At 43.2% G+C, this 14,983-nt stretch overlaps 1 protein-coding gene across 18 annotated transcripts in view; it reads left to right on the top strand.

The window, feature by feature from the left end:
* The window catches only part of dlg5a (discs, large homolog 5a (Drosophila)), a 233,889-nt gene that overhangs the window by 55,145 nt on the left and 163,761 nt on the right, over positions 1-14,983 (top strand). For all 18 annotated transcript variants that reach the window (XM_043678989.1, XM_043678987.1, XM_043678993.1 and 15 more), the window contains one exon: positions 6,377-6,488. In XM_043678989.1, the coding sequence (XP_043534924.1) occupies positions 6,470-6,488 (19 nt within the window). In that variant the 5' untranslated portion in view covers positions 6,377-6,469. The remainder of the gene's footprint in view (positions 1-6,376; positions 6,489-14,983) is intronic.

The following is a 14,983-nucleotide window of genomic DNA, read 5'->3' as shown; positions in this document are numbered from 1 at the left end:
GGCACCTTCACCAAGTTAGTGCACGTGCTGAGGCTGAAGTTGAATGCATAATGGCGATATGGCCTTCATTAACTGGCTGTTGTATATCTCACTGTATGGAGGAGTGTGTGCAGCCCTCATCCACAGGAAAAGCCAACTTACACTGCTCTCAAGCAACAAACAGATTCTTAGCTCTATGTTTCCAACATGTCCTTCCCACCAAAAGGCATGCATGTGATGACTGGTGAAAGGTTGGTCTCTGTGGCTGCCATACTAACAAGATGGTAGCAAATGCAGGAGGGCCAAGCTAAAACCAAGCCCAAAAGCTGCAGCAGACCCTTATGGATCTTGGGTGCATCGAGTTCAGGCAGAGATGTAGCCACAGGGCTGCTCGGGATGTAAGAAGTCCGCAGGAGGACTAGAGATTTTTTTGCTCAGACTCAGTTTTCCGGGGACAAGGAGCAGTGTTGACGCAGGCTGTCCCCGGCCACTGATGGAACTATGCCAGCCACTGTGTAACTTGAGGGCCACGGAGGAAGGGGAGGTCATTCTTTCTTGGTGGCCATGTAGTTGGCAGTTGCTTTGAATGTTTTATGCAACTAGCTCGTTTGAGGGAACAATGGGTGACTTGCGTGGGATGTGGGTGCACCCACAATGCATCAGGATGGTGATCAATGCCAGCTGTGCAAGATCACACTGATTTGTTTTTGTTTCCAGATGTGGTCAGTGCTACAGTGCGGGCAGATTGAGAAACAGAGCTGAATTCTTTCACGTGTAGGGCTGGTAATGAGGGGCTATATCAGAATTCTGTGAAATTCATGAATAGAAAGGGATTCTGTTCCATTAATGTGTAGGTATTATGTGACCACTTTTACCAGATGCTGGAGGTGTGTCCCCGCTATCCTGACAGATGCCACGACTCCTACATCCTGGAGCATTCTCGTGAACCTGGTGCATTTAGGGACCCAGAACATTACAAGGTTGGTTCCTAGGGACCAAGAACTACCCACTGTGACAATTGCTCATGAAAGTATTGTGCAACCCTTATCTGATGCAGAGTTCAAATACGGTGCTTATCTGTGCTTTGCCCGAAGCTGTGATAGAGCGCACAGTCGGGCTGCTGAAGATGTGATTCTGTTGCTTGGAATAGTTGGCATGCTCTGCTTTGCTCAATTGGTGCAGGCAATGAAGTGATGTGATGAACGCCGAGGAACTGGGGAAGTCAAATGGGTCTTCTGAGGAGGAGATGGGAAGTTGGAAGGAGGAAACACTCCTTATCCATGACCAAATCTTAGCTGCATCAGGTGCTACAGGCCAGTTAGGACCAGGTTGATTCCTGCTTCCGGTAGACGACAGTTTGGTGCAGCAGACTGTAGAAGCATAGAAGATAGGAGCAGGCATGTGCCATTCAGCCCTTGAAGCCTGCTCCACCATTATGATCATGACTGATCCAACTCAACCAGTTCCTGTTTGAGCCCGGTATCCTTTAATTCTTTTAGTCCAAGTGCTATCTCAACTTCTTGAAATCATCCAATATTTTGGCCTCAAATACCTTCTATGGTATTGAATCTGTCAGGCTCACCACTTTGAGTGAATCCTAAATAGTTTATCCCCTAACCTTAAACTGTGACCCCTTGTGCTGGACTCCTCCATTATTGAGAACGTACTTCCTGCACCTTTACTAATTAGTCTACCGTGTGGAACTTTGTCAAAGGCTTTACTGAAGTCCAAGTTAACAATGTCTACCACTCTACCCTCATCAATCATCTTAGTTATTCTGCAAAAAATTCAATCAAGTTTGTGAAACATCTTTTCCCTTGCACAAAACCACACTGACTAACCCTAATCATTCCTTTCCTCTCCAAATGCATATAAAGCTTATCTTTCAGAATCATTTCCAACAACTTACCCACCACTGAAGTCAGACACACAGGTTTATAGTTCCTAAGCTTCACCTTTCATTTCTTCTTAAACAAAAGCACAACATTAACCACTTTCCAGTCATCTGGTACCTCATTCATAGTTATAGATGGTACAAATTTCTACAAGAGGCCCTGCAATTTCCTGGAGATTCATCTGCCTTTTATATTTTCCAAGACCTCCAGCACTTCCTCTTCTGTAATGTGAACTGTCTTCAAAACATCAATATTTATTTCTGACTTTCTTTCTTTCTCAACAGTAAAAACTGACATGAAATTTTCATTTAATATCTCCTCTATCTCATTCTTCTGAGCTCCAGCGAATATAATCCAAACAAGCTAAGCTCTCCTATTACATTGATTCTTGGGATGGTGGAACTAATCTGGTTAACCTAGGCTGCAATCCCCGTTGTAGCAAGAACGTCCATCCTCTGTTAATGAGACCAAAGCTGCACACTGTATTCCGGGTGTGGTCTCAGCAAGGCCCTCTAATTGCAGCAAGACAACCCTGCTCTGTAGTTAAATCCTCTCGCCGTGAATGCCAATATGCAGTCCACCTTCTTTACCATCTGCATTATGGAATGTAAAATTGTCTTTGGTTATGATACCACTGTTTGGTTTGCATTGTAGGAACAAATTGCGATCTCTTAGTTTTGTTAGTGTTAACTTTTTAAACTTGTACATAAAAGCTTTGTTTAGCATTTTTCAATTGCTTGCCTCCATACGATGTGCAACTGGACACTGACAAGATATTGGGTATTTGACACACAATAGCAGTGATCTAGACAGGATTTTTAGTCAGAATGTAGCTAAGGACAGGTGAATTGTGTGGCCTGATGAATAAACAGTGACTAGGGTAGGAGAGTTTCCGAGAGAAAGTTATGGCTACAGCGTGGTTTTATGGATGCTGTGCGATTACGTTGCTGGTGAGGGACAATGCTGGATTACCAATATTTGTTCAAGTGCACAGTGGCATGGCTGAATGACATGGATACCAGGGAATGCTGGTTTTTCGGTGGATATCCGGTGTGTGGCAAGTTGATCCAGGGAAGGTACTTGGTAAAGTGAGAGCTAGAATTGGATGAGTGGAGGACAATAAGGGTCAGGTTGGTGGTTTATAGATTAGATAATTAGATTCCCTACAATGTGAAAGCAGGCCCTTCGGCCCAACCAGTCCACACCGACCCTCCGAAGAGTAACCCACCCAGACCCATTTCCCTCTGACGAATGCACCTAACACTATAGGCTATTTGGCATGGCCAATTCACCTAACCTGCATATCTTTGGACTGTGGGAGGAAACCGGAGCACCCGGAGAAAACCCACGCAGACAAGGGGAGAATGTGCAAACTCCCAATAGACAGTTGCCCGAGGCTGAAATTGAACCTTGGACCCTGGTGCTGTGAGGCAGCAGTGCTAACACTGAGCCATCGAAGTGGGTTTGTTAAGATACAGGAGAGATCTTGCTAGGCCTAGCAGCAAGAAATTGTCCAGCAACCGAGTCAAAACTGACCCTTAGCCAAATAAATCTTTACAACACAGCTTTTAGAGGTGAGCTTAACAGCAAAATTATATCAAACCTGAACTGATCGAAACATATTTGTGTTTATAGAGAAATAATTAGGAAAAGAAAAAAAGACTGTATTTTTGTCACTATGCTTTCAGATGGAGTGTAAGGCCCGTTAGAGTATTGGTTGCTCTTGTAGTGCCCAAATCAGAACCTGTATGTCATATGATTTCAAAGTTAAATTTTGTACTTGCCATTTACCCAAACTATGTAGATCTATGAAATAAAAGCTTCGTTATATTTACTTCTCATTTAACAAATTGTGTGGATAAACTTAAGTTCCTATTTGCCAAAGTTATTCGGTTGTCAGAGCTCAAATTACTTTCCTACCCGCTGTAAAAGCATGGTTTGATCATTTATCAAGTGGGTACTTTTTAGTATTCAGTTCAACAGCTCATTGGAGCCATTACTATCAGAACAGTTGAACTGATGACGTTTTCTTTCTTCCATATGCATTAAGGTATTCTGCAATTTACCATGGTTCAGTCTAATGTAAGAATTTGTAGAAACTATTATTTATTAACCCCTCTCAAATTTTCCTGTGGAGAAGATGGAATGGTGTGCTTGACCCAGCGCACTTCCCCACTGCCTCCAGACCAAGGGGTAGCCATGGGCACCTGCAGAGGCCCCAGCTGTTCCAGTCTCTTCACCGGCTATGTGGAACAGTCCATCTTCCAACACCAGCACCTTTCCCACATTTTTCCTCCGCTACATCAATGACTGTATCGGTGCCTCATGGTCCCATGAGCAGATTGAACAGTTCATCAACTTCACTAACACGTTCCATCCCGATCTTAAGTTCACCTGGACCATCTTGGACACCTCCCGCCCCTTCCTAGACCCCTCCATATCCATTAACAGTGATTGACTCAACAAGGACATTACTACAAACCCACCAACTCCCACAGCTACCTGGACCATATCACCTCCCACCCTGCCTCCTGTAAAAACGCTATCCCTTATTCCTGATTCCTCCCCCTCTGCCGTATCTGCTCCCAGGAGGACCAATTCCAAACAGAACATACCACATGGCCGCCTCCTTCAAAGACTGCAATTTCCCCTCCCATGTGGTCAATGATGCCCTCCATTGCATCTTATCCACTTCCTGCACCTCTGCTCTTGAACCCCACCCATCCAACCGCAATAAGAACAGAATATCGCAGTCCTCACCTTCCATTCCGCCAACCTCCAGATATATCACGTCATCTTCCGCCATTTCTACTGCCTACAAACAGACCTCACCTCTAGGAATATATTTCCCTCCCCACCCCTATCTGCATTCCGTAACGACCATTCCCTCATCAACGCTCTTGGATGGAGGTAAGGGGGAACGTGTGGGCCCAGGTTTTGCAATTCTTGCGGTGGCAGGGGAAGGTGCTGGGAGGGGAGGGTGGGGTGGTGCGGGGCGTGGACCTGACAAGGCCCCAAAGGAGTCTTCTACATATGTCAGAAATTTATCTGCACCTCCACACAAGTCTTTTACTGTATTCATCGCTCCTGATGCGGTTCCTCTACATTGAGGAGACAGGACGCCTACCTGCAAAACACTTCACAGAACATCTTCAGGACACGCCCAAAACAACTCCACCACTCCTGGGAGAACTTGTTAACTCCCCCCTCTCACTCCCCCAAGGACGTGCAGGTCCTGGGCTCCCTCCATCGCCAAACCCTTACCTCCCGATGCCTGGAGGAAGAATGCCTCATCTTCTGCCTTGGGACCCTCCAACCACATGGGATCAATGTGGATTTCACCAGTTTCCTCATTTCCCTACACCCCCCCCCCCCCCCCCCCACTTTATCCCAAATCCAAACTTCCAACTTGGCACCGCCTTCTTGACCTGTCCTACCTGTCCATCTTCCTTCCCACCTATCTGCTCCACCATCCTCTCCGACCTATCACCTTCACCTACCTACTGCAATCTTAGCTAATTCTCTGCCAAATCCCCCCTCCCTCCCGCATTTATCTCTCCGCTCCCTTTGATCTGCAAGCCTCATTCTTGATGAAGAGCTTATGGTCGAAACGTTGATTCTCCTGCTCCTCATTGCTGCCTGACCAGCTGTACTTTTCCAGCACCACACTCTCGACTCTGATCTCCAGCGTTTGCAGTCCTCACTTTCTCCCATTTGCAGAGGTACTATCTTACCATTCATAAGAATGTGTCCAATTATTGGTCAGGATAATTGTTACAGCAACCCATAATTTTGTTTGCAATTATTCAATCTGTTCATTTTAAACTAATTTATTCAGTCATCTCTGTGGTGTACCCCTATCCTGATTGCAGGGAGGTAATGTCGTCCTGATGATGATGTTGCAATAGTAATCCAGACTCCCAGATTAATGTTGGGACATGAATTCAAATCCCATCATGTCAGATGATGAAATGTGAATTTAAAAAAAATCTGGAATTAAAAGCTACAGTAATGGTGACCATGTGGCTTGTTGATTTTTGTAATTTACCATTTGTTTCACACTGTCGTTTCGGGTAAGAAATCTGCCATTCTTACCTGGTGCTGCCTACATGTGATTCCAGATTCATGGGATGATGGTTGACTGTTAACTGCCCTCTGAAGTGACCTACCAAGCCAAAAGCAATAAATACTGGCCCGGCCAGCAATATCCGCAACTTGTGAACAAATTTTAAAAAGTTGGACTTTCTGCATGTCCACTCTAAATCCTGTACCTTGCACCTTCAGCAAATGTTGTTGAAACTATTGCTTTTTTTTTTACACGTACTACATCTTTGAGTCCCAATAAAGCATATTTCAAACTTTGCTCCTTAATCAATGTATGAATTTATTGTAACTTGTTTGTTAATAAACACATTTCTCGACTGAGAATAATTTAGGTTTGGTTTCAGTATACATTTGTAGGCAATTGTTTAATAACGCTGTTATATTTGATTCTGTTACAGAAAGAAGTATGAATGTCACTACTGTTATATTAAGAAATTGGAAAGTTGCAACCTGAATCTCCCTAGACCAAAGCAGAATGTGGTAAAAGCAGCATGGCTGAGGATTGTGTTGGTGAGCATTCATATATGCTGTTTAAACTTTGTGCATTAAGTCAAGATGTGTTAGGTTTTAAATAGTATACAGGTAGCTCTTCTACAACACAATGGTTGTGTTCTTGTGCAACCTCGCATTATAGAAAAATTGCACTTTGGCCACATTTTAAGCACTGTTTCTAATGTAATTGCATTACAGCCAACACGTTTTAAAAGTTTGCGCTACAGAAAAATTGTCCATACTTCGTCAATTGCATTACAGCAAATTTGCATTCATGAAACTCTTGTTATAACAGAATGACCTGTAGGTAACTTACTGAATGGCTAATTATCCAAGGTTAACTATTTATACTTCAAACATCTGCTATATTGGCATATTAAATACCATTTTAGTTTAAATTTGATTTGATTTTATTTATTGGCATATTTATCATGTAACAAAATACAACTTAAAATATCGCTGTCTGGTGCCATCTTAAAAGACAGAAAAGTGACTTGGCAAGATGGCAGCGATTCTGTAGAACTGCTGTGGACAGCTCTGCCTAACAGCCAAGGCATACTGGTGTTTTTTTTGCCATCCCTGGCCAACTGATGTGGTGGAATTATGAGTTTAAAACCTTACAGATCACACATTTGTTAGTATTTAGGAGAAGGATGCTAAAGGGAAAAGGAGTGAGCGAACAGCAGCAGAGAGGACACTGCCCTGCAGCACTTACCACACCAGAGACTGCAGCAGCAGCACCCTCTCCTGAACCCCCCGGGGACCTGACAGACTCTCCGGAATTGGCTGAGGCGATGGGGAGACTTACCTCAAAGGTTGGGGGCTGCGATTGAGGAGATCCGTGGGGAGATTCGTGCCCAGGTCCAACCTATTGTATCCATGCTGCAGAAGCATGAGCAGGAGATCCATGACCTCGGGAAGTGGCTAGAGGAGGTGGAGGTTGAACTAAGGCCTTGGAAGCTGCTATGGAGTCCTCATCCAGTCCGATCCAGGTGATGGAGCGAGAGGTACGGGCCTTGCAAGACCATATCGACGACCTTGAAAATTGAGGTCGGAGGATAAATCTCCAAATTGTCGGGCTCCCTGAAGGTGAGGAAGGTGAGCAGCCGGTCAGCTTCTTTGAAACTGGCTGCCGAAGTTTTTGGGCCTTCACATCGAGTCCAGCAGGCTCCAGATTGAAAGGGCTTATCAGGTTACAGTGCACAGGTCAGGCCCAGTGCAGCACCCCGCTCGATCCAAGTGCACTTCCACTCATATAAGGACAAGCAAAAAGTCATAGAAGCTTCCAGATCCCTGGGAAAAGATCCGCAGGTACTGCTGTACAAGGGGTCAAAAATCATGTTTTTCCAGGATTTCTCAGCAGTTGTAATTCGAAAGAGGAAGTCCTTCAATGAAGTTAAAAAGAGGCTGAGGAACCTGGGCATCCAGTACTCCATAAAGTACCCCGCAGTGCTCCATTTCAGCCACGAGGACTCAATTTATGCATTTGACTAAGCGGATAAAGCTAAAAACTTTGTAGACACTTCAAAATAGAGGAATGGCCTGAAGTATACGGTTAATGTTTGTTCTCTTTTCTATCTTTCCCCATGTTTTCCCTTCCTTTTGTTTTCATCCCTTTCTTTCTCCCTAATAATTTCCTTTTTGGAAAGGGGGAAAAGACCTTGGAATAAGTTGTTCCTTTTTTTTTTAATAACTGGATTTTCTGATGGGAAATTTTGTAGATGTTCTTTGTTGTCTCTCCCCCCTTTATTTGTATGTTCTGTTTCTCTTTTAGTCACAAGTAGGGGTGACATGGAGCCAGGGATGGGTGGAGTGCTCATCCTGACTTTGTCTTTTTTCTGTTGATTTAAGGATCATCTCCTTGTTTTTTTTCTGGCCTCAGGCTGGGGCACAGTCTGGGTTTGAAGGAGAGGATGGGTAGGGTGAGTGTGGGCAGGGGGAAGAGTCTTCCATTCAAGGTTTTATAGTTGGTTTTCTTTGTTTTTTTAGTAGTAATTGTTATGATAGAGTAGTTTTTGTATAATAGTTCTTCGACTCTGAGTCTTTATTTACTTGTGCTCGGCGCTTTGTAAGCAGGGTACTCCCTCTGAGGGGTTCAAGGGTCTTTGAAAGGGGATATGGCTAAGTATCTTATTAAATGGTGCATCTGGAACATTAAGGGAAGTCATTTGCCCGTTAAAAGGAAAAAAAGTGCTTTCTAGCCTTAAGAGGGAAAGGGTTGATATCACTTTGTTGCAGGAGACCCATTGTAATGATGGGGAACACCTGAAATTACAACAGGGGGGTTATGACCGGGTGTTCTTTTCATCCTTTACTACTAAAAGTAGGGGAGTGGCAGTACTTATCCAGAAAAATCTCTGTTCACATTATTAGAGCAGGTGAAAGATGAGCAGGGATGGTTTGTGATACTTAAAGCCCTGATACATGGGGAGGAATATGGCATTTTAAATGTCTACTGTCCTCCGACGCATCCCTTCAAATTTTTGATTAGTGCTTTGTCTAAGTTGCGTGCTTTTGGAACGCGTAATATTATTATAGGGGGCGATTTTAATTGTTTTTTGCATCCGGTGGACAGGATGCCTTGCGGGCCCCCAACTATTTCTTCGCAGGCAAAGCAGGTGGTTGACGTATGCAAGGAGTTGGGGCTGGTGGATATTTGGAGATGTCTTCACCCTACCCGCAGGGACGTCACTTTTTTTTCAAACCCACATAAATGTCACACGAGGATTGACCTCTTTCTGGCTCCCTTGGCCCTTCTGGATTCGATTATGAATTGTAAAATTGGGGATATAGCTATCTCTGATCACGCATCAGTATATTTGGAGTTTAAGGCCAAGAGTGAAGGGCTAGGTTTGCAGCACTGGCGTTTGGACCCTTTTCTCCTTAAGGATTTTGTGGAATGCCTTTTGAAGGAGTTTCAGGAATTCTTGACTATCAACTCAGGCACGGCTAGTAGTCCGTCTATGCTATGGGAGATGGCTAAGGCCTTTGCTATGGGATTAGATATTTCCTATTTGGCTAGCCAGAAACGACAGAAGGAGGAACAGCAGCGTCTACTTGAGATGCGATTGAAAGCCACCAAGGCAGCACATTTTGTGCGGCCTTCTGTGACTGAGCTACAGTGGATCATGGCCCTCTAGGCTGCCTTGAATTCAATACTGACACAAAATGCAAAGAAAGAACTTGCTTTTGCTAGACAAAGGCTGTTCGAATATGGGGATAGGCCTGGGAAATATTTAGGAGAAAGTGAGGACTGCAGATGCTGGAGATCAGAGCTGAAAATGTGTTGCTGGAAAAGTGCAGCAGGTCAGGCAGCATCCAAGGAACAGGAGAATCGACGTTTCGGGCATATTCTTCAGGTTTCGGGCATATTCCTCATTCCTGAAGACGGGCTTATGCCCGAAACGTCGATTGTCCTGTTCCTTGGATGCTGCCTGACCTGCTGCGCTTTTCCAGCAGGGAAATATTTAGCGTACCTGACTAGGAAAAGTCATGCTCCCCAATCCATTACTGCCATCAGAGACAGTGCTGGGGTCCTTACATGCAATGCTAAAAAGATTAGTGAGGCTTTTCAGAGCTTTTACTCTGAATTGTATCGGTCTGAAGGTTGCGAGGACAGGAGTGCTAAAATGGCAACCTTTTTTCAGAACTTGGACCTCCCACGGGGTAACCTTGGAACAGGCCTCTCTCTTTAATATCCCCTTGACAGTTCAGGAAATACAGGAGGTAGCTAGGCAACTTCAGAGTGGGAAAGCGCCTGGCCCTGATGGTCTCCCGGGTGAGTTTTATAAGGAATTTATAGGAATTCTGTCAGGGCCAATGTAGGAGATGTACAATCACTCCTATATGCATGAATGCCTACCACCATCTTTGAGAGAAGCTAATATTTCCTTAATTCTTAAAAAGGGGAAGGTTCCTGAGGATTTATTAAATTCAGATTTCAAGATTCTGTCCAAGATCCTGGTGCTGAGATTGGGAAGGGTGTTGCCCCATATTATTAAAGAGGGCCAGACAGGCTTTATAAAGTCCTCTAATAATATTAGAAGGTTGCTGAATATGGTCCAAGTTTGTCAGTAACGATCGATTGGTGATTTCCTTTTATGTAGAAAAAGCATTTGACCAGGTGGAATGGCCATATCTTTTTTATGTCTTAGAACTATTTGGGTTAGGTGGGTGGAGGTTTCATATCACCACCCTCTGGCCACAGTCATCACCAACGGGGTGAAGTCTGGGAGTTTTAGGATTGGTAGGGGTAGTCGGCAAGGCTGCCCCCCTCTCACCATTGTTGTTTACGTTGGTGATAGAGCAGCTGGCAGAGGCCATTCGTCAGAACGTCTACATAACTGCTCCGGAAGTGGGATTGAGGGCCCACAAGGTTACATTGTATGATGTCCTTCTGTTTTTATCGAACCCAATGACCTCCGTACCCCATTTGATACAATGTATCAATTCATTTGGGGCTATTTCAGGATATAAGATTAACTTTGCAAAATCGGAGGCTATGCCTTTGGGGAACCTTAAGGATGTGCCAGAAGTTGAAGGTGGCCCTCAGTTCCTTTTTAAGTAGTCACGGGCAGGGTTCCAATACCTAGGCATTTTTATTACCCCCAAGTTTGTTCTGTTATTTCGGACTAACTTTGCTCACTTGCGTGACAATATTTGGCGAGATTTCCAGAGATGGGAGGCTCTTCCAGTTTCGTGGCTGGCCGAATATCTTTCATTAAGATGAATGTTCTTCCTCATTTGCTTTATCCCATGCATATGCTCCCTATAATGTTTCCTAGGTCAACGCTGAGGAAGCTTCTGGGGTGGTTTGGTTCCTTTGTCTGGCATCGTGGGCGGCCCCTCATCAAACTTACTAAATTGCAGTTGCCTCAAGGAGGGAGAGGAGTTGATTTCCCAGACATCAGAAGGTATCAATTGAGTTCCCTCCTGTCCTTTGTTTGTGATTGGGTAGATAACGATCCAAACTCAATATGGCTAGATATTGAGGCTTCCCAGGCAAAGTGCCCTTTTATTAACCTGTTGTTCATGGTTAAGATGAGGACAGGTATGGACCACTGCCGGAACCCCATTGTCATTAGTACAGTCAGGGCATGGAGGGCGATGCATCAGAGTAGGGTTGTTTATCCAAAACTTTGCCACTTACGCCTATAGTTCCAACCAGGAATGATGGACTCAGGGTTCAAACTATGGGCAGCGAGAGGAGTTTCTAGTTTGGGAGACTTGTTTGAGGGGGTGGTTATGATGTCTTTTGAACAACTGAGTCGCAAATACGGGTTGCCCAGCAGAGACCTTTTCCGTTTTTTTCAGGTTAGGGATTTCATCCAGAAGAAGACTACGCTTCTCACTAAGCCCTATAAGCCCGATACAAGGAGGTTGTTGCTACGTTCCACAAGCACCCTTTCGGTTCGTGCCCTCTATCACCTGCTGGGTGGCAGGGCCTGGCAGGATATTAACCAGTTATGAGAGGTCTGGGAGCAAGAGCTAGGAGTTGAGATCTCTTCTGAAACGTGGGAGAACCTATGGGAGAATACTCGAAAGATCTCAATCTGTAATAGGACATGCGCTGAGCAGTTAATAAGTCTGCATAGGGCTCATCTGGCACCAGACCGTCTGGCGAAGTTTAAAAAAGGGGCATCTTCAGTGTGCCCCAAATGTACTCTTACCCATTTCTTCTGGACATGCCACAGGCTCCATGTTTATTGGAGTTCTGTGGCGGGAGAGATAGGGAAGAGTGTATTGAGGACCGAAGTCAAAGTAGACCCGATATCATTTTGGCAGAATTGGTCGAGAGGGCCTCTATTTTAAAATTCTCATCTTTATTTTCAAACCTATCTATGGACTCATCCCTCCCTGTCTCTATAATGTCCTCCAAAACTGTTAAATATGTGATCCTCTATTTCTGGCCACTTGAGTAACCTTCATCTTAATTGTTCCACAATTGTTACAGTGCTTTCAATTGCTTTGACACAAAGCACTGGAATCTCCCTCTAAAATTAGTTAACTTTCTACCTAAATTTATTCTTTTAAGCCACTTCCTAAATCCTATCTCTTCAACCAAGTTTTTAATCTTCTGCCCTCATCTCATAATATAGCTTGGTTGTCTTATTTTAAAAATAAATGCAACTGTGAAATACAGTGTGGTATGTAATATAATAAAGATGCTATAATGGAATAAGTTTTGTTTATTGTGCAAATATGTGGCTTACAAGTCTACTACACATACAGTTGCATCATTTGGAACTGAACTATGTGAAAACCTTTAGTGAATTTGTTGGGATTCTATGGCAATTCAAAAGTTGGCATTGTCACTTATTTTTGATCTAACACATAATTGACCAAATGTTATTGAAATCAGTTTCACAACTTTCTCTGGTGAACTCCTGAGCCTTATCTTTCTGACTCTACATGCAGTGCCCATCCCATGATAAGGTGAGCAAATAAAACTACTGGATTTTGTTCTTTTAAGCACCACCTCTTGTTCAGGCAGTAATTCAAAGACTATTTGGAAGTTTAGTGCTGCTCTTATGCTAGAAAACAAGTTTGTTCTGATTTATGTTGAAGACACAAGTGTTAATTTAGTTTTGTAGGTAGATCATTGCTAAATCTGTGATTACTGATAGATCATATGTCTTTTTATACTCACAGTATTCATAATTTATTTGCAGAGTTTGGTAGCCAGTGGACAGGCCTGAATGCATACAATGAAATGCATTGTTCTAACTTAGTCCTTCTATCCAAATGAAGTGCAGCTTATCTTATAGAGTCATGTCGCAAAGGTTATTAGTTTGTTGATTACAATGGAGGTTTATGGGTAAACGTACTGTGCACATCAGTGAATTCATGGTCTGCTATAACAAGAAACAAAGTCTTGCGTTTATGTAATGTTCGCCACATCCTCAGAATGTTCAGAGAGCTTCACAATTTAAATATCATGTTTTACATGTAGTCACTTGCAGATGCATGTGACACTCAATTTGTACACCGCCAAGGACATAAACAAAGCCTGGGACCAAGGCAATTGAAAGCCACCAAGTGTAAAGCAGTTACAATTGGGAATGTACTAGAGGTCAAAATTAGAGGAATGTGGATCTCTTGGAGAGTTGTTGGGCTGGAGGAGATTACAGAGATTGGGAGGGTCCAGGTCATGGATGGATTTGAAAAATCAGGATAAGAAATTTAAAAATAAGATGTCCTGCTTTACCAGGAATCAGTTACAAACAGCAAGCACCAGGGCGATAGGGGAACTGAACATGCTCAGAGTTAAGATACAGACAGTGGTTTTAGATAACCTTGAGTATTCAAAGGATAGAATGTAGGAGACCAACTAGGAGTGTTTTGGACTAGTTACATTTAGAGGTAACAAAGACAATGAATAAATGGTTTCAGCGGCAAATGAGCTAAGATGGCAAAATTGAGCAATGTTACGGAGGAAGTGAAAGGCAGTCTTGGATATGGAAAATACACGATTAGAAACATACCTCAGGATCACGTGTTACAACAAGATTGTAAACAGACTGGTTTAATCTCAGACTGTTGTCACAGAAAGGGATGGAGTTGGGTTGTGAGGAAACAAATTTTGGAATTATGTAATTTATTTTCTGGTTATATTGTCAATTTTCAAAAGGATTCAATGTAAGTGATGGATGTACAGTTCAAATGCTAATGTTGAACAGAGGGATATAAGAAGTATGGGCAGGAGAACACCAAATGGCCCAGTGATCCTGCTCTGCCATTCAATATGATCTTGAGCTTCGTTTTCACTTTCCAGTGTGCTCCCCTCATCCTTGAGTCACTAAGGGGCCAAACATCTGCCTCTCTTGGCCTTACGTATATTCACTGGCATATCCACAGCTCTCTTGGGTGGGAATTCAAAATTCTTTCAAAGAAGTTTCTTTGATCTAGATTCCCCAGGAATGGAAGACAACATGCCAATACTCCCCTCCGATTCTTAAATGTTTCAGTGAAATCACCTCTCATTTTTCTGAACTTCAGATAATTTACTCAATCTTTCATAACAGGACAATCCTCTCAAATCCGAGTTCAGCCGAATTCTTTATACAGCCTCACGTGCAGGTATATCCTAATTCAGGTGTGGTCTCTTCTAAGCTCCATATAATTCTATGAAGACGCTTTTATTCTTGTACATCAATTCCCTTAAAGTAAAGGCCAACTTATTGCTTGCTAAACAAGCCTACTGATTTGTGTTTCAAGTATACTCAAGTCTCTGTGTTTGGCAGTTTGTCTTTTTAAAAAAAAATGCAATCTATGTTTATAACCACGTAACCACAGAATATTCCATCTGCCACTTGGTTCACTTACTTTGATTCCTCCTCACTGCTTTCATTCCCACCTAATTATGCATCATTAACAAACTTGAATACATATTTTAGGTCTTTATCTCTTAATATAGATGGAAAATAGCTAAAGACCCAGCCTGATCCTTGTATCACACCACTAATCATTGTTTGACAACTTGAAAATACTTTATTTATCCCTACTTTTGCTTC

This window comes from Chiloscyllium plagiosum, chromosome 38 (genome assembly GCF_004010195.1).
Source record: "Chiloscyllium plagiosum isolate BGI_BamShark_2017 chromosome 38, ASM401019v2, whole genome shotgun sequence".
NCBI classification, from domain to species: Eukaryota; Metazoa; Chordata; class Chondrichthyes; order Orectolobiformes; family Hemiscylliidae; genus Chiloscyllium; species Chiloscyllium plagiosum.
This window is presented reverse-complemented; position numbering and strand designations above follow the sequence as displayed.